At 51.2% G+C, this 22995-nt stretch overlaps 1 protein-coding gene across 1 annotated transcript; it reads left to right on the top strand.

Moving 5' to 3' along the window:
* Positions 1 to 1549: 1549 nt before the first annotated feature.
* cadm4 (cell adhesion molecule 4) lies at positions 1550 to 20753 on the top strand. The gene is made up of 6 exons (XM_062560538.1): positions 1550 to 3997; positions 9600 to 9746; positions 12795 to 13082; positions 15211 to 15372; positions 16743 to 16833; positions 20009 to 20753. The coding sequence occupies exons 1-6, from the start codon at positions 3910 to 3912 to the stop codon at positions 20262 to 20264; spliced, it is 1032 nt and encodes a 343-aa protein (XP_062416522.1). The 5' UTR covers positions 1550 to 3909; the 3' UTR covers positions 20265 to 20753.
* The last annotated feature ends 2242 nt before the right edge of the window (positions 20754 to 22995 follow it).

Here is a 22995-nt window from a genome sequence, read left to right as displayed (position 1 = left end):
CATGGATCGGGGGAACTGTGACTTTGCTAATGAGAGAGTTCAGAGGCCCCCCCCCCCCCGGTCGGATTAGCTGGGGCTTGACTCTTGGCTGATTGTTTGTGAATGTTCTCACACCCGCTTCAACGTATGAGAACGAACGTTTTCAACGTGATGCTCTTCTTTGCAGCATCCAGTCGTATTCTGTTTTTCACCTGTAAATGATATGAATCTACATTCATGAATAAGTGAGTGTGTGAGTACACAGTCCTGCGTTAATGTAACTACTCCATCCTCCCCCAGGAGATGTTCATTTAATTCATCTGTACCGTTCAGTAACACTCTGCCAGCTAATAAACCCCTCAAGACTCCCGCCTACACACACACACACACACACAAGAGACGCGTTACACACGTAACCTCCGCAGCACGCTCACACACGCTCACCGACCCACTCGCACGCACAAACCTCCGGGGAGACGTGAGAAATAAATTCCACACTTCCGCCAACCCAAGACGCGCCTTGAGGACAAAGAGAAATTTAATCTTGGATAAGCCTCCCGATAGAATCTCCACATTACCCTCTGCTGCTGGTTCACAGCTATCCCATCAACCCTTACCTCCCACACCTCGGCCCCCATCGCTCCTCCTCCTCCCCTCGTCTCCCTCCTCTCCCTCGTCTCCCTCGTGTCCCTCTGGTACCGTCTCGCCTCGTCTTTTCACTTTGCTTTCCTCTCGTTTGTCTTTAGCTGCATTACCGTCCTCGCCCCGTCACCGCCCAGTTAGTCCCTCCACCTCTGCCTCTACCTGGTCCCCCCTCCGCCCCCTCCATCGATTAGCATGTGTGCTACGTACTGTATATGAATATATATATGTGTGTGTATTCCTGTTTGTCTCCCATGTCGGAGCGCTCTAATACCATTGGTATTAAATGCTGGCACATCCTCCCCGCATGCTTAAGCAGGCAGGGATCCTTGTAAGGCTGTTTGAGTGCTTAATATTTTCAGCACGCCGCCGACTTAAGCCCCTTAAGTGCTTTGGCAACACTTATTCCATGGTGGCACCAATGAGCCCATTAAAAATGTGATTTGGATGAGGAAGGGAGGGAGAGGAAGGGGAAGGAGTGGTAGGGACACAATTTGCCATTACATCCTTTCCTTCCACACACACTGCGACAAAAACAAATATACCTAACGGGGGGGGGGTGGGGGGGTTACCCACACAGGGACTTCATAACACAAATACACCCCCCCACACACACACACACACACCACAGCCCGTAGTGCAATGTTTGTGATGAGTTCCTCTTTTTTTCTGTTATTATGTCCTTTGTTGCTCAATAAAGGACTGTGTGACGACCCTATTTTGTTAAAAGCTGTTGATGAATAGATTTGACTTTATTTGACTTGATAATGGGGAACGTCTCACTTCGAATGCACGGAGGGGTTTGTAAACACGGCGCGCGGAAGATTAGAGCTGAAAGTTTATAATCAGTTGATTAAGAACAAGTAGCTATTCTAATAGCAAGACTGTGTTGCCTTTCACATTTTACAGGACAATGAAAGTCAAAGACACACAGTCTGCTGTAGTTAGCCACCACCATTGGCTCCCTATCGCCAGTTTTATTGCCAATAGCAGTGATGTTAGAACGTGGCAATGAGCAGGAACAAAGGAATCACATTCTGCAGGATCTGTCGCTGCAAAATATACTGACGAGTTTGACAAGCGGTTAGCGCCGACTTCTGTTTCATCAGTGTAAATATATGGAGGTGATACCTTTTATTGGGACCCGGTTCACGCGGACATAAATCAAGAGAGTCGTCTCTCTCCACATCCACAGACACTTTGCATTACAAATGGCGTGCATAAACATGTACAGCCGTGTGCATCCCAGCAGCAATAAAGACATAAAGCGCCACTATGATGAGGCACTATGTGTGCCTGCAGGGATAAATGAATGGGTGGAGGATATTGAAAGGGCCAAACAGGCAGCCAAATGTACACTCTGCTTCAGTCAACACTGGACAGACGAGCACATTCAGACGCACACACCCCCACTGTTTGTTGTCCTGAAAGGGGGTCGTTGTCACTGCCTCCGTCCGCACACACACTCATCTCTAACCTCCACAAAGTGGGGCGCGAAATATGCAGACACTGATCCCACACACACACACACATTGTAAGCAAGGGGAGGGTAGCCCGGGTTATATAAATAAGTGGAACACAGAAAACAGATCCACGGGCAGATGGGTGCGATCAACAACGACACCACGTTGGGATTACAACAAATTGCGTAGATCAACGGGAACGAAGTGAAGCGAAAAGGAGCAAACACCTGAAGGAGCTGAGCAGGGATCGACTGCATGACTGAAGGAAGGAGGAGGAGAAGTGAATAGAGCACACACTGTCCTGCAGTCCGTCTGCCGCCACACCTGCCGGACCTGCCGGACCTGCCGGACCTGCCGGACCTGCCGGACCTGCCGCACCCGGCTCGCTGCCACGCCTCTAACTCAGAGGCCTTTTCTCAGGCCAGTGGAGCGGTGAAGTCGGCAATGATCCGCTTTGGGCTTCGCCGTTAGAGCTCGTTGTGTTCCAGTGGCACGGAGGAGGGGGGGGGGAGAGGGGGGCGATGCCCTTTGTTCCGTGAATCCGCAGAGAACTCGGCCCGGCTCTTAAACGGAGCACACTTTCGGATCAGCGTCTACGGGCGAGTGCACCCAGTGGGGCGGAAAGGAGGAGCGAGGCAGGTCGATGCTGCACGATTAGCGCCGTCTGATAGCATGTGATTAGTGTCCAAAGGGAGCATGTCAAAAAGTCCCTGTCCATTCACAGTCTTTGCATGAGCAAAAGAGTTGCAGCATCCGAGCGAGTAATGGGAGGATACGCGGCGTGAGCAATGTGCAGGCCTCCGGGGTGAAGTATCGAACTGAAAAAAAAATATCTCTGGAACTGACGTGTCCGACTGCACTTTGCTCGAGTTATTCTACGCAGGGCGAGCGCTTCCAGCCTGAAGCACAGAGCGGCACTCCAGCCCGATGGCTTTTATTTAACCTCCGCTATCTCCAGATGAGTCGTAGTAAGAGGCTCCGTCTCTCCAGAGGCTCAGAGGAACATTGAATTCTTTCAGTCCGGTGAAAAAAAAAAAGCCGGCTTGATTGAACATCGTTGCTCTGGAATTCTCTGTCCTCACGGTCACAACAACGTTGGCAGCTGTGGTTCCACAGTCAGCATTCGACCCCTGACTGAAGTGTAGTGTTATTGACGTGCTCGGTTTCCCAAAGCGGCGTGCGGTTTGACCTGAGGCGAGCCGTGCGTCGTGGTGGTTGGTGTTGATGTCGCCTCTCACAGCTAACTCAGCTCCCGATTGGACTCTGCAGGACACACTTGCCGATGAGCTCATTGAGCTGGCTCTTATTTGGTGTATCGGATAGCTTTACTAAATAATCTTTTCTTTTTTTCTGGCAGGTCTGCTTTGGCAGCGTCTTGGTATTGGCTTTGCGGTTCATTGATCTGAGTATTTGGTCCCCGGCGGCTCGCAGTAGCAGAAAGCAGAGCAAAGCCCAGCAGTGTTTGCTCAGATGGGCCTGAGCTCCTGCGCTGCTTTGTAGTAGCGAGACCTCGGCACCTTGTGAGTCCTTTCTGAGGAGCACGGGGAGCTAAAGTGGAACTTTGTGTGGTTGTGAACTGATCTCGGCTGATGTAGTCTGTTCGTAGCCCTGAGCTCTGACCAAGTGTCTGTGTTGTTGCATGCGAGACCTTTTGGAGACGCCTGCAATCCACCTGTATGTCACGCTGCAGCCGCTCGCTGCCTTGTGATGCGGCGGAGAACATAAGAGGACACAAGAGTCTTTAAGGTCGCAGAGGAGGCGTCCATCAAACGTGCACATCCACACACCTTCGGACCTGCACACACAGCCCCCCCCCCGGGGCACAATGAGGGAGGTCCGGGGCTCTGTCCTCCCCCCTGTCCCTTTTTCTCTGGCGCTACGCAGCTTGGTCCTGGTCCTGCTCTGCAGCACTCGTAAGTCAACGCACGCTTTAGCACCCACACACACACACACACACACACACACACACACGCACACACACACACACACACACACTTTTAATGACATGTGTGCAGTCTGGATTTTAGAGGATTGGATTTTGTTCATGTCACAGCCAGGATGTAGCTACATCTTTATTTTGTACTTTGTGTTAATTGTTTACGGAATGAGATGCAGCGTTGCACATGGCCACAGGAAGAATGGCTTGTGATTGAATCACGGAAAAAACAAGATGGATTGTTCAAAATGACGGTAATTGAGTTTGAATTGCTAATTAAGAAATGTGTGGAGTGAATGAGAGGAGGAAGAGAGCAACATATGCCCAGGAGGTGATAAGATCGGGGAAAGAGAAACCAGGCCGAGTGAGAGAGAGAGAGAGAGAGAGAGAGAGAGAGAGAGAGAGAGAGAGAGAGAGAGAGAGAGAGAGAGAGAGAGAGAGAGAGAGAGAGAGAGAGAGAGAGAGAGAGAGCTTTCCCAGCGCTCCTCTGAAGAACGTTAAAAAAGAAAGTTGATCCCCAGAGTGGGACAGATACAGAGCGTCAAATAGAAAGAGAATGGGGAGGTTTGCAGTGAAAGAGACCAATACATATTGAAGGAGAGACGAACAGAGGAGGACCTGACCCCATAGACACTGAAATGGGGGCAGCCGAGGCTGAAATGGAGAAATAGCGAGACAGAGAACAACACAGCCTGTTGTGTGGGCAATGAAGAGAAGAGAAGGAGATGGAGGGGGATGAAGATGAGGAACAAGAGGCCTCAGAAAGAGCTGCACCAGGTCCAGGTTTTTATCCAAGAGTCAACAGACTCATTGAAGCAGCAGTGTTGAAAGACGCAGTACTCGAGGCGGAGAGGGATCGGTGGCAGCTATTAATACCTCTGGTCATCATCATCATCATCACCGTGCACCTGGTCCAGGAAGCTCTCCCCCCACCACGCATTGCCCAACAACCTCGTACATCCCCCTCTAAGTCTCCATTCAGTTCATCTATTCTGATATGAGATCAGCAGCAGGACGAGGGGAGAGGGGGGGGGGAGGGGGTGAGAGAGAGAGACGAGGCAAAGGGCGACGGCCTAAAGATGCAAAGGTCAAACGAGAGACGCCGGGGGGGGGGGGGGGGGGGGGGGGGACAGTGTGGTGTGGAGGGAAAGGAGGACGGAGGGGTGTTTACAACGGGATGTGAAATAAATGAACATGCGAAGGTGAAACGTTGCTGATGAGGAGGTGGGGGTGAATGGGGGCCGTGTCATGCTGATTCGGCTGGTGAGCAGTGCAGAGCTCAGGGTACACAGTCGGGCGATGGAGAGAGGGTCGGAAGATCCTGCCAAAAAGAGAGAGATTAACGAGGGAGAAACAAAGAGGAGTGGAAAGTGGAGAGAGGGCCGAGCTAAACAATTGGCAATTAAAAGAAGCAAAAGTGGGGATACGCGAGATACTCAGTCAGCGGCTCCAACCATTTGTTTGGTTCTCTTGTCCCATTCCCTCCTCTCACTTTTCTTTTTTTTTGTCTTTCCTTTGCTCCCTCGCTTCGGCTCTCCTGACACGCTATAAAAAAAAAAAAAAACGAGCGATTATGCTGCAGACTTGAGCTGCAGAACAAATCCCATTTAGCCAGGGAGAGAGAGCGGAGATAGGACCAGCAAGGAGGCACCGAGTCCCAGAAACAGGGAGGGTTTCAAGGGGAATGAAAGCCAGTCGCAGCTTGGAAGGAAACGAGGTGAAGACGAGGAAGAGGTGAAGGAAGGGAAGGATGGAGGGACAGGAGTGAGACGGCAGCTGATTCTCCAGGAGGGAGACGGAGGATCCTCAGGACAGCGCTGATGAGGGAGATGCAATAATAGATAAGGGGGAAGATGACAGGAAGAAAGGAAAGGGGACTGATGAAGGGAAGATGAATGGAGGATTAGATCAGGCAGAAGGTGGGGAGGGGAGGGACCGAGGCACTGTGGGTTTAAATAAAAGGAAAAATAGGAAGATGGTGAGAAAGAAATTAGACATGAAGGCAGCGGGAGGAGAGAATTATTAGATGTTAACAAAGTGGAACCGGGATAAGGGGGGGTTCACTCAAAATAAAGGAGGAAAGGAGACAAGGGAAAGGGATGGAAGGTAAGGAGAAATATGAGGCTCGTAAAGGATGATATATTATTTATAGAGGGAGGTTTTTTCTTTCTTTCTTCTTTGCAGCAGATTTGATTGGCAGAGTTCTGGCTTCCCGGGATAGATGGGGTGATCTTTTCAGACTTGGTAAGAGAAATGGGGGGGTGGAGGAGAGTTGTGGATCTGCAGACGGAGGTACGCAGGAGGAGAAGCTCAAAGTCAGCTGTTTTATAGTCAGTACGCCGCGAAGCTCTGCGATTAACCTGGAGCGAGTGCACACACACACACACACACACACACGTAAACATTGCAGACCCTATTTGCATCCTGTGGAATCGGCTCGCCTCGTCGACTCAGGGGGGGATTACTGCGAAAAATGTACATCCAGATGGGAGGAGATGGAGAGGTTGCCAACGGACGACCCCCCCACAGGACTGGAAACTATGAGCTGCTGTTATTGTTTTAATTAAAACAGTAATATCATGCAGGGTCGAGCTCTGTTTCGTTCCTGCATCGACCCCCCCCCCGACGGGAGGCCGGCGTGCGGCTTGAAAAGATGGCGGCCCGCTTCCACCCGGAGGATAATGAGAGATAATGAAGAGGGTCGGGGGGCCTGCACCACTGTTTTGTGGCTCATGTCTTACGTGACTATCTCTCCTCTCCGAGATGTGGAGAGAGAGAGGGGGGGGGGAGAGTGAATCTGAGGGGGGGGGAGAACGCAGCAAGGCGGTAATTCAGCCGGCTAACCCTGCACCAGCGAGGCACTTTCTAGAATTTACTGTGACCAAGGGTGAGCCAGCGGTCCACCTGGCTGCCTCCCAAATGGGCGGGGGGGGTAGAGGGGGGGGGGGGGGGGGGGGGCTGAAAGGCTTCGGCTTCGTCTTATGAATTTGCCTATTGTGTGTTTGTTTGTTTGCGGGTTTAGAAATGATGGCCTCGTGGATCCATATTACTGTAATAAAATAAAGGCTCCTTCTCCCCCCCCCCCCCACCCCCCAGTGACAGAGGGGCTACTGGGCACATGGACTGAGAAACACTGCCCCCGCTTGGTTGGAGAGAGAAGTGATTTTACCCGTGGATCGTGGCAGTGATCCAGCACGACATCGACTCCTCACAGAATTCTCTCACTAGAATCCGACCCTTATTATTCTACTATGGGGGGCCAGATTAATACCTCTGTCACAGAGGTTGACCCCCCCCCCGTTGCTCATTCCCTCTCTGTGCTACACTTATGTTGTCGATCAGAACCATCAACGCCAGCGGCGGCCTATGAAACCCGGAGCCGTACCCGGCTGCTAATACGCGCCATCGTTCCGTCCAGCCCCCGCCAGCTGCATTATTATTCCCAAACCACCACTTCCTAACCGACTCCCCCTGGTTAGTGCCCCCCCCCCCGACTGAGCACCCGGCAGCCGGCAGGTGTTCGTGGGAGGCGACTCTCAGCAGGAGACGCCGGATGCCATCCACGCAACGGCGTCCTTGCTCCTCTTTCTCTGCCGCTCTTCTTCGCTCTCATCGGCGGCGCCGCGGCTGATTTCCCTCTGAAGGGCTCCCAGCTGCCAGTGGGAGGGAGGAACGGACGGCGAGAGCCTTTCACCCGGGGGGGCCTCCTCCTCCCAATGACCAATGCTCGGGGCTGTTGGTTCTGGACGGGTCGCCCATCCCTGCTCTGCCTTGGTTGGCGTGCGCAGCGGGGCCATCGCAAATTCGCACTGCTTCAAGACAATGGAGGCCGTGCCCGGTTGCCATGGGGATGATTAATAACAGCCATTAGAAAAATAATTGGGATGGCGGTGGCGGGCCCTGATGGCCCCCCGATATGAATCACAATATTGATGCAGAGAATGGGGGCAATAATGAGTACAATTAGTGGTAATTGTCAAGATTTTCTTTCTCTGTTCCGTAGAGTATCAGGGTCCCTTTTGTCTTCATCCCCTCTTGGGTTTTCTCCGTCTGCAGTTCAATATCCAGCGTGTCTCTGCCTTACCCCTCATGTGATGAATATGTAGGCTCTGAGTATTTCATTAAAAGAGATTAAAATCGAGGGGAGAATTAAATTTAGATGAAGTTGGCGGGATCAGATGATGTCAAAGCCGCCTAATTGCAATATGCCAGCGCGCACACGTGCACACCTGCTTGTGCATGTGTGCGCGCATGTGTGCATGCACGCGCCGGAGCTCACGACTCCCTCCGTTGCAGATACACACGTCCTCTTTTTAGCGGGGGGGGGGGGGGGGAGGAGAAGTCATGTCAGCGACTCCTGCTCCGTCTGCCACCGTCTGTTTGTCTCCTGCCGTCCAGAAGGTGCTTCAGCGAGCGCACGAGACGCCGCCTTCTTATTCCCGCCCCTCCTCTTCTCAGAATTCCCCGCAGCCGAGCCTCTCCCCCAGGTGGCGTGAGGGAATGCAAATGGCGATGCAAATTGTTTCCGAACACTAGTCTGAGGAGCCCCCCCCCCTTTGGAGGACGAGCCGCATTCCGCTGCCGGACGGAGCTTCTGTGGCTCATGGCGCAATGAGTCCACGACCCCGAAGTAGCTCGGTGTTCACTGTGCTCCGGTCTGACCCCCCCCTCAAAAAAACCCCCCACAACAACGAGGGTGAGCCAATCAGCGCGTAATGAAGCCACTCATCACTGACTCTCTGGCTCCCGGCGGCTGTTCCTCTGCCCCCCGGAGTGACAACATTTGGGGGTTTAGGGGCCAAACGGGTTCGTTTGAGAGGTGACGAGCTTCTGTCACACGTGCACACGCGTGTGTGAATGAGCGTATTCATTCGCTTTCCAAATACCTGTCACAGGAACCATTACGTTGGAATAATAGAGTGCCGTCGGGGGTCCGGGGGGGGCACGTTCGCCACTGCTGCAATCTCAGCTCAATGCAGCAAGGTTTGTATCGTTAATGTACACACAGGTGACATCTAGGTGTGCGCGGGGTAGCTGTGTTTGCACGGGTGGGGGGGGGGGGGGGGTGTGTCGAGGTATAGCGACTCAGAGCCTTAATAAGGCGTTATGTATTCAAATGAGTGTGTTGATTCATACTCGACTGGCCAAAGGCAACGGGCCTTTCTGTGCATGCGAAAAGGGGAAAAGCAGCGATTAGAATCCTCGTGATTATCATAACAAAAAGTCCTGTAATAATTGTGTTAAGGACCCACTTTCACTTGTTGAGTCCTTCAGAGTCTTTTCCCTTGTTCTCCTTCTCTTTATCTCCATCACTCCATCTCCTCCTCCCTTCCCCCCCCCCCTCTCAGTCGCTCCCTTGTTGTGTCCATATGATGAATAGTGGGAAAATGAAGGATGCTTCAAGTACCTTGTTTTGAAAGGTTCTATCTCAAGTGCGGCGCTAATGAACATCTTCTTCGCCACATCTGTTCCTCCTTTTTGTCCATCTCCTCTACTCCCCCCCCCCCCCCCCCCCCGCTACCTCTCCGTCGCCCACTCTCTCGATCACTGTGTTAACGTCCATCTTTTGTCTGCCCCAGCTCGTTGCCAGGCGGTTCAGGCGGAGAACGTGACCGTCCTGGAGGGAGGCACAGCCGAGATCTCCTGCCGCCTGCAGAACTACGACGGGTCGATCGTGGTGATCCAGAACCCCCGCCGCCAGACCCTCTTCTTCAACGGCACGCGAGGTGTGTGCGCACACTGGTCCCTGCAGGCTGCACCTAATCCATCTGCGTTCCTGGGCTCCGTTTTGAAGCCAGGCTTTTAAACACATTAGCAATGACTCACCAACACTTGCACTTTACATTTTTCTTATTGCAAACGTCCTCGCTTTGAAGCGAATCCACATTAAAAAGTCAGATAACCCCAGAGTTAATTTAGATGATGGTTCACCTCGCGACAGTGTGACGGCCTGAGCCCTTTTAAAAGCACGGCTCAAAGCTCTCTCCATAATCCAATTTTAACCCCAGTGATGAGATCAGAACTTGTTGCAGCTCCTAATTAAAGCGTGACCTTGGCAATCACATGTTTTTTAAAGTCACTCTGTGGCAAACAATATTATAATGAAGACACAAACGGTGCTTCAAGCTCAGAGCCTCACAGAACTCTATTCACCTCTAACCATGTTTAAAGAGAAGGAAACGGGGTTCGGAGCAATATGCATCAAACGCTGACCAATCAACTAACGAGTCGGCTGCCAATCACAGGTAATCAGCTGCTGCACTGCACACACATGCAGCTCACACGTCCAATCCTGGCATCGATGTTCTTTCGCACAGCAGCTTTTCGCCAAATGATTTCCCCCCCAAAAAACGAGGTTGAATTGATCCGGCACAGCACTACTCTATTACCATAGTAATTAGCCCGGACGGCTCAATCGGTTGAACCGAATCCTCCTGACGGAGCACCTGCTCGCTCATCGCCAGAGGGGCTCTTTGCGACAGTGTACTTTTACACGCACCCACCCAGATGTGACCCTCTCAGGTCACTGGACGTCCGGCCCACTCGTCTGTGACACGCCGCTGCAGAGCCACGGTTCTGCCTTTGTGTATTCAGCGTGATTCACAGTGTGAGAGTGTGTGATTGCTGGGCTTCACACTTCAATCAGGCTTCTCCAGCTAAATGGAGCTGAGATCTTAATTAGCTTATTTAATACCCTCCAAAAAAAATCAATACATAAAATTAACACATTATTTTAATCTCAATCTGCTGGTTTTACGCAGGCTAATTTACCATAGTAACTATTTACCATAGTAATTAGCCGAATTGTGATTCAGAAACGTTTAGTTGTTTTCCACTTCACAAAATACAAGTAATGTATAGTTGGCCCTTTTAAGAAAGTATAAGATATTGAGATATGAGACAATACACTTACTACTTCGGAAACCCCTCCATATATTCATGATGACATTATAAAATACATCAATCTATGACAGAATCACTATGGGCCCCTGAAGGGGTTTCTCATATGAAGAACTGGTATTTAAACCCCCCCCCCCAAAAAAAGGCAAAGATCTCTAAATAAACTAAATATAAACAGTACCAGTCAATAGTTTGGACACGTTGAACTCCATTCTATATATAGACGTATATATTTAGTTAAATGGGATATTTTTATACATGTTGATGATTTAACACATTTCGATCCCTTGCGCTCACGTTGATTGACTGAAGAGACGCTTTCACAGTCAAACGCCTCAGTTCCTCACCTCCATCTCAAAGGGGCCCTGATTGGGAAGCTGAGGTCGCTGCTGTTGGAAAACCTTCAACTTTCCCTCCAATTCCATTGAGGCGGCACCGCTTCTAAGTTTGATTAAGTATTTAAATAGAGCCGCCCTGTACGCATGGACCCATCAGAGGGGGGGGGGGCGAGGGAGGGTGATCCAAAGGAGGGGCGAGGCGTTGAGGAGAGACGGCTTCCTGTGACCAGCGTGGCCCCCGGAGAGGCCTCTTTACGTCTCACTCCGCCTCCACGTTCACTCCATCACTCGCTGCAGGGCTCCTCCGCTTCCTGCCCTTCGGTGAGGGGGGGGGGCGTTGTGAATCAGGCCCAAGGGAGGGGGGGGGACCAAGCATCCAGCCACGTGGCCCCTGAGGACAGGGGTCCATATCTCTCGTTCTCTCTTTCCGAGCCCCCTCGGCGTGCAGACGAGACAATGAAAGGTGAACTTGGACTTAAACTGAAGTCTGACATTTAGATGCTATTTAATGCAAGTGGAGGGGGGGGGGGGGGAGGGTTACCTTTGGGGACAATGCTCTGGCTGCCATACGGTGGAGGGGACCCTTTACGGTGGAGAGATTAGCATGGCGTGCCCCCCCCCCCCCAGTGGATTGCTGTCTCTGTCCACACGAGTTATCTCCCGCCTGCCTGCAGCTAATTTGAGACAGTTTCCTCCTCCTTTGTTCCTCCTCCGCGGCCACAAAAAGACGACATCGACACCGAGGCGTCGTCTGAGCGATGTACGCGGCGGTCCCTCGAGAGCCAAAGCCAACACAAAAGGGCGGCGCGAGGGACGGGATGGATCGGGGGGGGGGGGGCGATTGACGGAGAGGTTTCACAGTCAAGTGGATGCGGAGCGAGACTCGGAGGAGAATCTATGCGCATCGAGCCGCTATCAGCCGAGGTCCAGGCGGTCCTCTCAGCATTGATCTACACCCCTTCAGAGGGTGGTGTCCAACTCCTCACTGCACCACGACTCAGTCCTTTTTCAAAGAGGCACCAGGTTAATAATGATTGGGACCAACAAGATCAACAATAAAATGGGCTTAAAGGGGAATTAAGGCAGCAGTTATTCAAAGAGAATGAAAGAATATGTTTTGGTTTGAGATGGTCCAATCCGTGCTGTGGAAAACGCACAATGCTCCCCCCCCCCCCCCCAGAGCTGGGAACCAGAACCAAGACATCTGTTGTGTGGTACTAATGTCCAGCCTGGAGCTGTTCCATCGAGGCCCGCATGCAAACTCTCAACTTAGATCACACTATGCTTCAGATTTAGCAGCTCTGTCAATTCCAGAGCAGAAAGTGTTTGTGATGACGTCACCATTTAGTATTTAATAGTCTCCAGGAGTGACGCCTCAAATTAGCTGAATATGCTAATACTGTGAAAGCTATATAGGCTAAGGAATGGTTCATTACTGTTATATTAAATTATGTAGCATGTCATTTTTTCACAGTAACATGTATAAATACATTGTACAAATAAGTACATGTACCATTATCTCTGCCCCCCCACCAGCCCTGAAGGACGACCGTTTCCAGATGGTTCTCTTCTCGCCGCGGCTGGTGCGCATCGAGTTGACCAACGTCAGCGTGTCGGACGAGGGCGGCTACTTCTGCCAGCTCTACACGGACGCCACGCACCACCAGGTGGCGACGCTCTCCGTCTCGGTGCCGCCGGAGACGCCCACGGTGGAGGTGAAGCAGGAGGCCGTGGAGGGCGGCGAGGTGACGCTCGCCTGCGTGTCGCCGCGCAGCAAGCCGGCCGCCACCCTGCGCTGGGTCCGGAACGGCCGCGAGCTCCCAGGTAGGACGCGCTGAGGGAGGGGTAGACGATTAGGAGGAGATGGATGGACTAAAGGGTGGAGAATGGGACAGGTGGAGCCAAATGGGAGAATAAATGATCCCAAATTGAGTGTCTAATAAAAGGAGGATGAATGGAAGGGCGATTGATGGATGAATAGAGGTAGCGGCGGATGAGTTGATGGGGAGCAGCTTAAGATGGATGGAGTGAATCCAGGAGTCTTTCCTCCACCCTCGTTTTCCACGCTTTGATCGAGCGTCCTCTGCAGTATTTATAGGGGACGATCTAGTCTCTTTTTGGGACTTGACCCGTTTGAGGAGGAGTCAAACGTTCACATACGTGTGTTGATCTACGCGCAATGCGTCCACGTGTGAAACCCCCCCCCCCCCCCCCCCCCTCTCTGCGTGTGCATCCTCCTCCCGATGGTCGCCCTTGAAAACTCTATTTCAAATGTTATTAATTTGCACATTTCAGCCCAGCAGATAATGCACAGAGAGGGACACTTTGACTCATCGTCCAACTGTCCTCCCGCCTGTTCTTCTGATAGCATACGAGCCATCCATCAGTCTGTCCTCCTTTATAACTCCACTCTGAAGTGGTACTTCACTAAATAATACATCTGAGACCAATCTTTCCCTCGCTGTTTAACCTCACAGAAATCCCTTTTTTGCAATCTGCCGTAAAATGGGCATTTATGCATAATAACTTTTATTAGGATTCTTTAAAAACCTTGCACTGTTGACTTTGCACAAACAAGAAAAACCTTGGAGACTAATTCAAGTAAAGCATCTCAGGCTCACGGCTATTCTTTTTTTCTTATTCAATTTGTCTCAGATCGTTAATAAATGCAGACAATTTCGTGAAAGAAAGAAAAAGTACAAATTGCTGCCAAATGGGTTGCATTATTCTTCCCTTCACTGAGATGACTACCGGAGAGCGGATGAAACGGGGATGACACCACGTCAGCTGCTTCCACTGAGCCGCGTTTCGCTGTTGTCTCTTTTACTTTCTATTTCTGGTCCCTTTTTTTGTCCTCCGTCAGCACGCGGCTGTCAGCCTCGTTCTGCCCTCTGTCCTCCTCCGCTGCTCCGTCCCTTTCACTCCATCTAATCTCCCTTTAGTTTGTTCCCTCCGGCAGAGACACGGCGCTCCTCCGCCTGCGTTATCGCTCGCAGAGGCCTCTAATATTCGAGGAGACGCGGGGCTCCCTTCTCATTTCCTCCCTCTCCTCTTAGCTCCTCCCTTCTCACACCTCTCGCCTCCCGTCCCCTGGACGTCCCCCCCCCTGCCCTGTTTCCTCCTGTCTCCCTCATTTCATCCCATTTCACCTCCCTCCACACCCGCCCTCTCCTGCCCCCCCCCCGAGTTAAATGAACTGTGACACTGAAGGTTAGAGACAGATCCCAACAGATATGGGAAAAGCACTCTTTAATTAAGACACCCCCCGACCCCCCCCCCCTTCCTGTCCCTGCTCCCCTGCACCGCCGCCCTCTCCCACGCTTCGATTCGTTCACTCGCTGGTGATAACTGAAAACTGAGCGCGATAGAAGTAATATTATGCCAACAGTTTGGCCTCAAAGAGCACAAATACCACTTCACCCCCCCCCCCCCCCCCCGCCCCCCTCCCTCCTTTATTCTCAAATCTTTTACACGCTGCATCTGGCGTGACACTCTCATCGTCCTCTCTCATGTCTGTACTTCATGTCCCTCCCCTGTCAATCATTCCTGTTTGTCTCTCTCTCTGTCTATGCCCCCCCCCCCCGGTCCTTTGACGCCCCTCTCTCGCTGTGGCTAGAGTTAAAATCTCTATTTGGTTATGCATATCTTCCCTTTTTATGTCCCCCCCACCTCCCTCACTGGAGCTCGGGCAGAAACGATTGCGTCGATTCGCCTGCAAACGAACCGCCGCGCTGTCGATAATCGCCGTGAAACCAAGATGGAAATTGCTTTTTATTTGACTGGTTTCCGGCGCTGCGTCGTGCTCCTCTACAGGTACCAGCTGGAGCAGCTCCTTCAGTCTCCTCTTCAGTCTGCCCCCTCCTCCTATCCACATCCATCTCACGGGTGTGATGTCTCAGCAGGGACGAGGGTCGCTTGTTTCTCACCCCCCCCCCCGTCTTTCTGTGTCCAGGTGTGGTGTCTCAGCAGGACAACATGAAGACGTTCAGCGTGTCCAGCACCATCCGGATCCCGGTGGAGAGGAAGGACAACGGGGCGGCGCTGAGCTGCGAGGCTCTGCACCCGGCGCTCGCCGGCCAGAGGAAGATCCGCCACTACCGCCTGGATGTGAACTGTGAGTCTCCTTCAGGGGGCGTGTCTTCACTCCGGGGCACGTTGCGTCCATCGCGGGAAACGAAGCAACGCGACATTCACCGCTACCTACGAAAAAGTGTTTTTTTTTCCAGGGTCGCGGCCTTGTTTTTCAAACTGTTGGTTTTATAATGGAGCTCATTCACATCAGGACGTGTGGAAGCTGCTCTCATTAAAACCTGGACCCTGCAGGAGGCCCGCGGGGTCCAGCCTGCGGACACGAGAGGGTCCGGCTAACAAGCATCAGCTTAGCAGACCTGGGTCACATTTACACCTTATTATTATTTGTATTATTATTATCATCCCCGGACTGTTGTGGGATCGGTTGATGCTTTCTTTTAACAAATAGCTGTGCTGTGAAATCTCCATTTGAGGCAGGTAAAAACAGTGAGAAAAATAAGAGATTTAATGTTGTAATTGGCTTATGTCTAATGCATAGTCGCTCAGGGCATCAAATTCAGAGAGAAACGTGTTTTTATTTTATGATTTTACAATATTTCCACAATCTGGAGACAATTAAGAGGGCTTAATTTTAAAAATGTCGGACAGTTCTAATCCATATCCTTGAAAAAGTCTGATGGAATTAATCATTGGATAAATGAATATGTGATGTTAATCCATGGTGTTTGCTTCTTTCCCAATGTGTTAAGTTTAATTACAGAATATAACTTGAGTTTAGTCCCATCTGAAAACTTTCTTTCCCCTCAGTCATGAGTCATATTTAATGACGACACTCGTTATTGTTGAAGTTAAGAAAACAAAGTCAATTGAGACAATTTAGATTTTCTGCATCAATGCTGTTGATCAGTTGAAGTCGATCCTGTTAAAGTATATAAATTAATAAATTTCTCCGCCGCTGTTGACAATCAATCAATTTAACCATCTCCTCTTTAACCATCTCCTTATTGTAGCTTCCACCCCAGTACAAAGTGACATTGGAGCCATATCGGTGTCACACATCCCTCAGGCGTCTGTAAATATTTACCCCTGGTCCTTTGCACAGGTAGCCCCCCCCCCCCCCCCCCGCTGACGTTTGATAGACCGCACGCAGCTAATAACGACCATCCGGCTGGCGATAACAGGTGTCTCAGCTGTTGGATTGTCGGCCGGTTGCCTTGGAAACAGATGCTAAAGCCCCTTCCTCTTGACACTTTCTCCCTCCCCCCTTGTCCCCCCCCCCCTTTCTGTTGCCTCTCTGTCTCTCCCTCGGCCCCGACTTGTGCGCCGTTCCCCTCTCTGATTGTGGCCCTGCGTTTTGATCCCTTTTGTTGTTGTGCGTTGTGCCTTTTCTTGTGTTATCTCTCACGTGCACACTCCTCTATGCGCTGTTTATCTCCTCCTTTCTCCCCGCAGTTGCACCAACAGTCAGAATCGTTCCTCCCGCCGGCATCCTGCGAGAAGGCGACTCGCTCAGCCTCACCTGCTCAGTCTCCGGGAACCCTCTGTAAGTGTGTGTGTGTGTTTTGTGTTGTTGTGATGGGCCCAGCGTGCGCACACCTCCGTGCGCTGTCACTGCTGTGTGAGAGGAAAGGAAACCGCTGACCTTTTGCTGTCCTCCAATGTGAATAACATCATTCTACACACACAATGTCCAAGCTTTTCTCTTTTCTGTGTAAAGCAAAGCGTGATGATCCACGTGTTTCCCTCAGGACGCGTGAGGCCTTTTTGTAGCTTGAATCACGGATGCAAGAAATGAAAACTCTGCTTTCAAAGCTTTTTGGGGGGGTAGTGTGTTTTCTCTCATTCTTCTGAATTCCTGACAAAATAATTAGAAAGCATGAAAGGTTTGACTCAACAAAGCATTTTCCTGCGTAAAATGCTGCTGCGAGTTCTGAACAAATCGGCTTAAGGATGCACAGGAAACACTGCGTTTGAAATGGCTGAATGGATGCTGAACCACATTCAGGCTGTGGTTACTTCTCACAGGACTGTGTGAGGAAAACATCTGCACTTCATTGGCCCTCAGCGCAGACCCCCCCCCCCCCCCCCCGAGATTCCCCCCCTCCCTTCTATCTTTATTATGCGTTGTGGCAATGAACGCTAAGCCGACCTCCTTCTGTGTAATTACTGTCCTGCATAATTCCACCAGCCTTCGTTAGGAAACTTGAAGTAATTAGCGAGTGCTGCTAATCTGGCCTCCTCGTGATCACTGCCAGATCTCTGGGTGCTTTTTTTAGGAACCATCTTTAGCTACTTGGAAATTATTAGGAAATGTGATACTGTCACATTTTGATGCTCAACAAATGATGAGGGCAAACAATTACAAAAGCATCGTCCCCAGAACTAAATGTTACATTTAAATAGACGACATCAACAAACTGCTGTTTGAACCATTTTCCCCCAGAATGCCCTTTGATTTTGATCTGCATAAAAGAAGAATACTCAGTGGTCCGATAGGTCTGAAATGGGATCCGTGGGTCCGTAGTTCCTTCAGCGGGTCTTCTCATGCTGCTAATGTTGTACTAAGCTCCTTTAGCTTTGCTTTAAACAGACCTGATTGATATGTTCTCCTAAATAGACCCTCGCGCTGCCCGTCCGTCCCACCAGGGACGTTCTCACTCAACTGTTCCTCACAGCCTTTATCACTTTGTGTAGTGTACGAAACTTTTTGCCAAGCCTTCATGGGTAATAACATCTCAGCCACGAGTCTATATTTATTCAAATAACAGAGACAAAAATAGATGATGCCTGAATCAAGGTAATAAATGTTAAATCCCAAAACTGTCACAGGGAAACAATGTAGAATTTACCTTGGAAGTGTGTGAGCATTTGCATACAGTCACAGACTGAACTGAGCTTCTCAGCAGTGCAAAGTTACATCACCAAGGCCCGCCATTCGTCCCATGATGGACAGATAGGAACCTCCTGACTTTATCACATGACAGATCCAGGGAGGAGGGGCTTAAGACGACACTGGACAAGTGGGACGCGTGTGGGACGCGTGATGGAAGAGTTTCTACGTGCAATCAGCATCAAACTCTGAATCAGAGCCGTCATGAATCAGAGCCGTTTTCTGGTGTGCTCGCAGCCCTTTGTGCACTTTCCAGAAGGGTATTGGGTCCTAAGCTCTTAAGACCCCTCCTCCCTCACCACCCAGCCCCCCCTCCTAGATGGTCCGTCTGTCTGTGGGCATCAAGTCCTCTAAAGCTGCCCGGTAAAGCTGTGTGTGTGTGTGTGTGTGTGTGTGTGTGTGTGTGTGTGTGTGTGTGTGTGTGTGTGTGTGTGTGTGTGTGTGTGATGACTTAAGTGAAATCCCACAGGGAGGACTGGCTGAGAAGTGTGTTGGCTCCAACCCCACCACAGCTTTGTAACGGCTTGTTGGGAACTTTGTGTGTGTGTGTGTGTGTGTGTGTGTGTGATACAGCGTGAGATGAGGGTCAGAGTCCGAAGTGGCCCATCTTTCACTGTCACATACCCGTGCATGCAGACACACACACACACACACACAGATGACCGTCTCCTTGCCCCTCGTCACCCCCCCCCCCCCCCATTCCTTGCTCCCTTGCCCTGTTAACTACCTGTTTATCATTAATGACCAATTATGTGCCACTTCCTGTTGATGGAGTGAACAGCCACTGTTTGTCTGCCATTAGGAGAGATGGAAATGATGTCTTGTATTTCCTAACTGCCGGCTTGTGTGTGTGTGTGTGTGTGTGTGTGTGTGTGTGTGTGTGTGTGTGTGTGTGTGTGTGTGTGTGTGTGTGTGTGTGTGTGTGTGTGTGTGTGTGTGTGTGTGTGTGTGTGTGTGTGTGTGTGTGTGTGTGAGAGAGAGAGAAGCGGGGGGGGTTTGTTAGAGTGTGCTGGATGAGTGAAGGAGTGCGAATAAGCAAGAAAGAGGCTTAATTAGACGTCCTGAGGGATTAGAAACTAGACGAGTCAGGATTGTAATCTGGCGGAGGTGGCATGAGCCATGACACCCCCGCCAGACACACACACTCACACACACACGCACACACACACACACACACGATGCCTCAGTAATCCTCGCACCTCCTGTCTGCTTTGCCTCCTCGTCTTTCATGACCAATTCATTTTGTCCGCCTGCTCCTTCCCTTCATCTCTCTCCTCCAGCAACACTCTCTTTTCACACTCTCAACTTCTCTTTTTTTCTTCTTTCCTCCACATTTGACTCCCTATTTCTCCCTCATCTGTCTCTCAGCCCCCTTCGCACCGCCCTCCGAGCATCCATCTCCTCATAATTGGTCCGGACGCAGCCCTCTGCGGCCATTGGTTTCTTCTCCGAGCCCTTTAAAAAAAAAAAAAAAAGACTTCTCTTCTCATGTCAACTTCTCCCCGTGGGCTTCTTCACGCTCCTTCTTCACCTTTCTTTTTATAGCATCCCCCCCCCCCCAACCCCCCCGGCGCCGGCGCTTTCGATCTCTTGTCGTCTTCTTCCACTTGCACATTTTTAATTTCCCTTCGCACCTCCGGTTTCTCTAAATGTGTTTAATAAGGAGGACTCTGCCCATAAAATGACCAATTTGTGTATCAATTACTTCACCTGGAAATCTAGAAGAGGACTTTGTTTATTCTCACATGGAATAAAAAAACACACACAACGTCTTAAAAGACGAGTACTTTACATGCGCTTTTTCGGTCTCTCTGTCCCTCCTCTTCAGGCCCAGGAACATCCAGTGGTCCAAGATCAACGAATCCCTGCCCGAGAGGGCGGAGATCTCCGGCCCCACCTTCCAGATCTCCCGTCTCAGCCAATCACACAACGGCACGTACCTGTGCCAGGCCCAGAACGACTACGGGCGCGCCGCCGACCACTACAGCCTGCTGGTGTACGGTGAGCCGAGGGCGGGGCCATTCTCTGTTTACACTCCATTTTTTGCGGGGGGGAGGGGGGGGGGGGTTTGTTGGGAGGAATAACGTTTTATCGATCCTTTCGTCTTCTGTCTTTGGCGTCTGGCTTCTTCAGGTCGACAGAACCACAAAATCAGAATTTGTTTTGTCCCCCGATTCGGAAACACAGCAGGAAACAAATCAATTCAGCACAGGTATCGATTCCCGGAGGAGACGTAGGCCACCGTGCTCAGGTGTCTGCCCCCCCCCCCCCCAGGTGTCCCCTTGGGAATCCAATCTTCAGAGTAACGTTAACAGTCCAGAGGTGATAAATACACATTTGAAATGTTTTACCCCGAGGTTTTCATTAAAGATTCAGGCAAATAAATGCACTTGAGCAGGAGCTCGTTGTTTCCCCAGATGTTTCACCTCGTCTCACCGCCGGTTGCTCTCATCCTAACGAAGGTCCACCCAGATCGGGGGGGGGGGGTTTGACTCGTCATTAGAGGCTCTCGATGGTTCCAATGCGTGTCCTAGTCAGTCAGTCAACAGGGTTTCCCACTCTTCTCATTCCGGCTGCCCTCTCCGCCCTCAGTTGGGGGGGGGGGGGGGGGGGGGGGGGGCGTAGAAAAACTGTAGAAAAATGACATCTTATGTAACACTTTAGGTTGGTGCCCCCCCCCCCTTCATCAATCCGCCGTTCTCTCTCTCACGTGCACACACAACGCACAACGTGAACAAGCAGAGCATCAAACGGCACTCGTAATGGCAGCTTTCCACCGGCATCAGGGGGGGGCAACAGTGGCAAGATGAAAGGTGTGATGCCCCCCCCCCTTCTCTCTCTTTCTCTCCTAGAAGGTTAGGCATGTCGAGCTTTGATGTGCGTTGCAACCTCGGTAGAAAATGATTCTGTTTTCCTTCCTCAACGCTTTTTAGTTGTCTTTTTCCACCGGATCTTCTGCCGTCTTCATCTCTGCTGTCATTTCTCATTTCTCATTTTTCTTCTTGCTGGTCATCAATCTCAAAATAAATCCATTCAGACCAGAAATGCACAAAATCAACGTAAGCCGGGCCTTCAGCTCCTTCCAGCAATCAGCTGCTGCGTAAAGTCCTGAATCCTGAATCACATCAGTGGCGCTTCGCTGTAGTTCAAATAAAAGATGGAGGCGGCTTGTTTCCATCCTTCATCTCAAAGGGCTCAGAGACGTGGATTCAGCCATCGTGTTAATCTGCAGACGACGTAACGTCACTTTGGATTTTCCTCCAAGCAACAACCGGAGATCTGACAAACGTGGCGTTAATTATCTCACGATGAACTTCATTCAGGCCCCGATTTTATTATCGTACGTTTGGTTATTAAGAGTAAAGAAACAATACTTTCTGTTGGATATAAATGATTCCATTCTGTAAAGTGTTTTAAGACGATTCATAATTAACACAGAGTATGTTTTCAGACCAGAACCCACGTTGTCGTTGTATGAATCTTATTTTAAGCTTATTCCTGAAGAAAAAAAGATACACAGTAAAATGTAAAGATGCCTCAGAGTTAATTATTCAGAGTATTTTTTACTCTATTCTACTCTAACATAGAACTACATTTGACTCTGTTACAGAATACATACAAGAATTGTTGCAATTATATAATCTTACTGTATTTGTCACGGTTTGGCTTCGCTTCCGGTTTTAGTTTGAAGTTTCATGTCTCTTGTGGTCCTGGGTTAACTTCACTTCCTGCCTTGTCTTGTGATTGCGTGATTGATTCCACCTGTGTCCAATCACCTGCACCTCCCTTGTGTATTTAAGCCCTGTGTGCCAGTTGTCCTTTGTCGCGTCATTGTCCATGTCAGTCCTCGTTGGTGCACGTTCTGCTTGAGTTTTGTTTGAATAAATAGCACTTTGTCGGAAGACCCTGCGTCTGAGTCCTGCCTGCCTGCCTGCCTTCAACCTGCACCAGCCGTTCGTGACAGAATGACGCGACCAAGGAAGGACTCAGCAGGGTTTTACCCTAATGATAAATATTTGGGAACTCGCCTTGCGTTTGGGGGACCACGGAGCATGCAGCAGGCTGCCCGGCGAAACACCGGCATGCCAGCGGACTCCTGGAGCGACCTGGGGCCTGACTACCTCGACGTAAGAAGCCCATTTTTTCAATGGAAGACTGATGTCGTTGTTGGCCCCAGGAGCTACCAGGAGGAATGCTTCAGGCTCCGGGACCTCCTCAATCCGAGGAGAAGGAGCCGACGAACCCCCGCAGTCCCGGCTCCCGACTCGGCCCCCAGATATCCGTTCCAGCCTGAGCGGGCCCCAAGACGCCCGTTTCAGCCTGAGCGGGCCCCAAGACGCCCGTTTCAGCCTGAGCGGGCCCCAAGACACCCGTTCCAGCCTGAGCGGGCCCCAAGACGCCCGTTCCAGCCTGAGCGGGCCCCAAGACTCCCGTCTCCGCCCGTTCCGGCCCCCAGAGTCCAGTCTCCGCCCGTTCCGGCCCCCAGAGTCCAGTCTCCGCCCGTTCCGGCCCCCAGAGTCCAGTCTCCGCCCGTTCCGGCCCCCAGAGTCCAGTCTCCGCCCGTTCCGGCCCCCAGAGTCCAGTCTCCGCCCGTTCCGGCCCCCAGAGTCCAGTCTCCGCCCGTTCCGGCCCCCAGAGTCCAGTCTCCGCCCGTTCCGGCCCCCAGAGTCCAGTCTCCGCCCGTTCCGGCCCCCAGAGTCCAGTCTCCGCCCGTTCCGGCCCCCAGAGTCCAGTCTCCGCCCGTTCCGGCCCCCAGAGTCCAGTCTCCGCCCGTTCCGGCCCCCAGAGTCCAGTCTCCGCCCGTTCCGGCCCCCA

Source organism: Pungitius pungitius, unplaced genomic scaffold, assembly GCF_949316345.1.
Source record: "Pungitius pungitius unplaced genomic scaffold, fPunPun2.1 scaffold_105, whole genome shotgun sequence".
Classification (NCBI taxonomy): Eukaryota; Metazoa; Chordata; class Actinopteri; order Perciformes; family Gasterosteidae; genus Pungitius; species Pungitius pungitius.
Note: the sequence above shows the minus strand (reverse complement) of the source record. Positions and strands in the feature narration are given on the sequence as shown.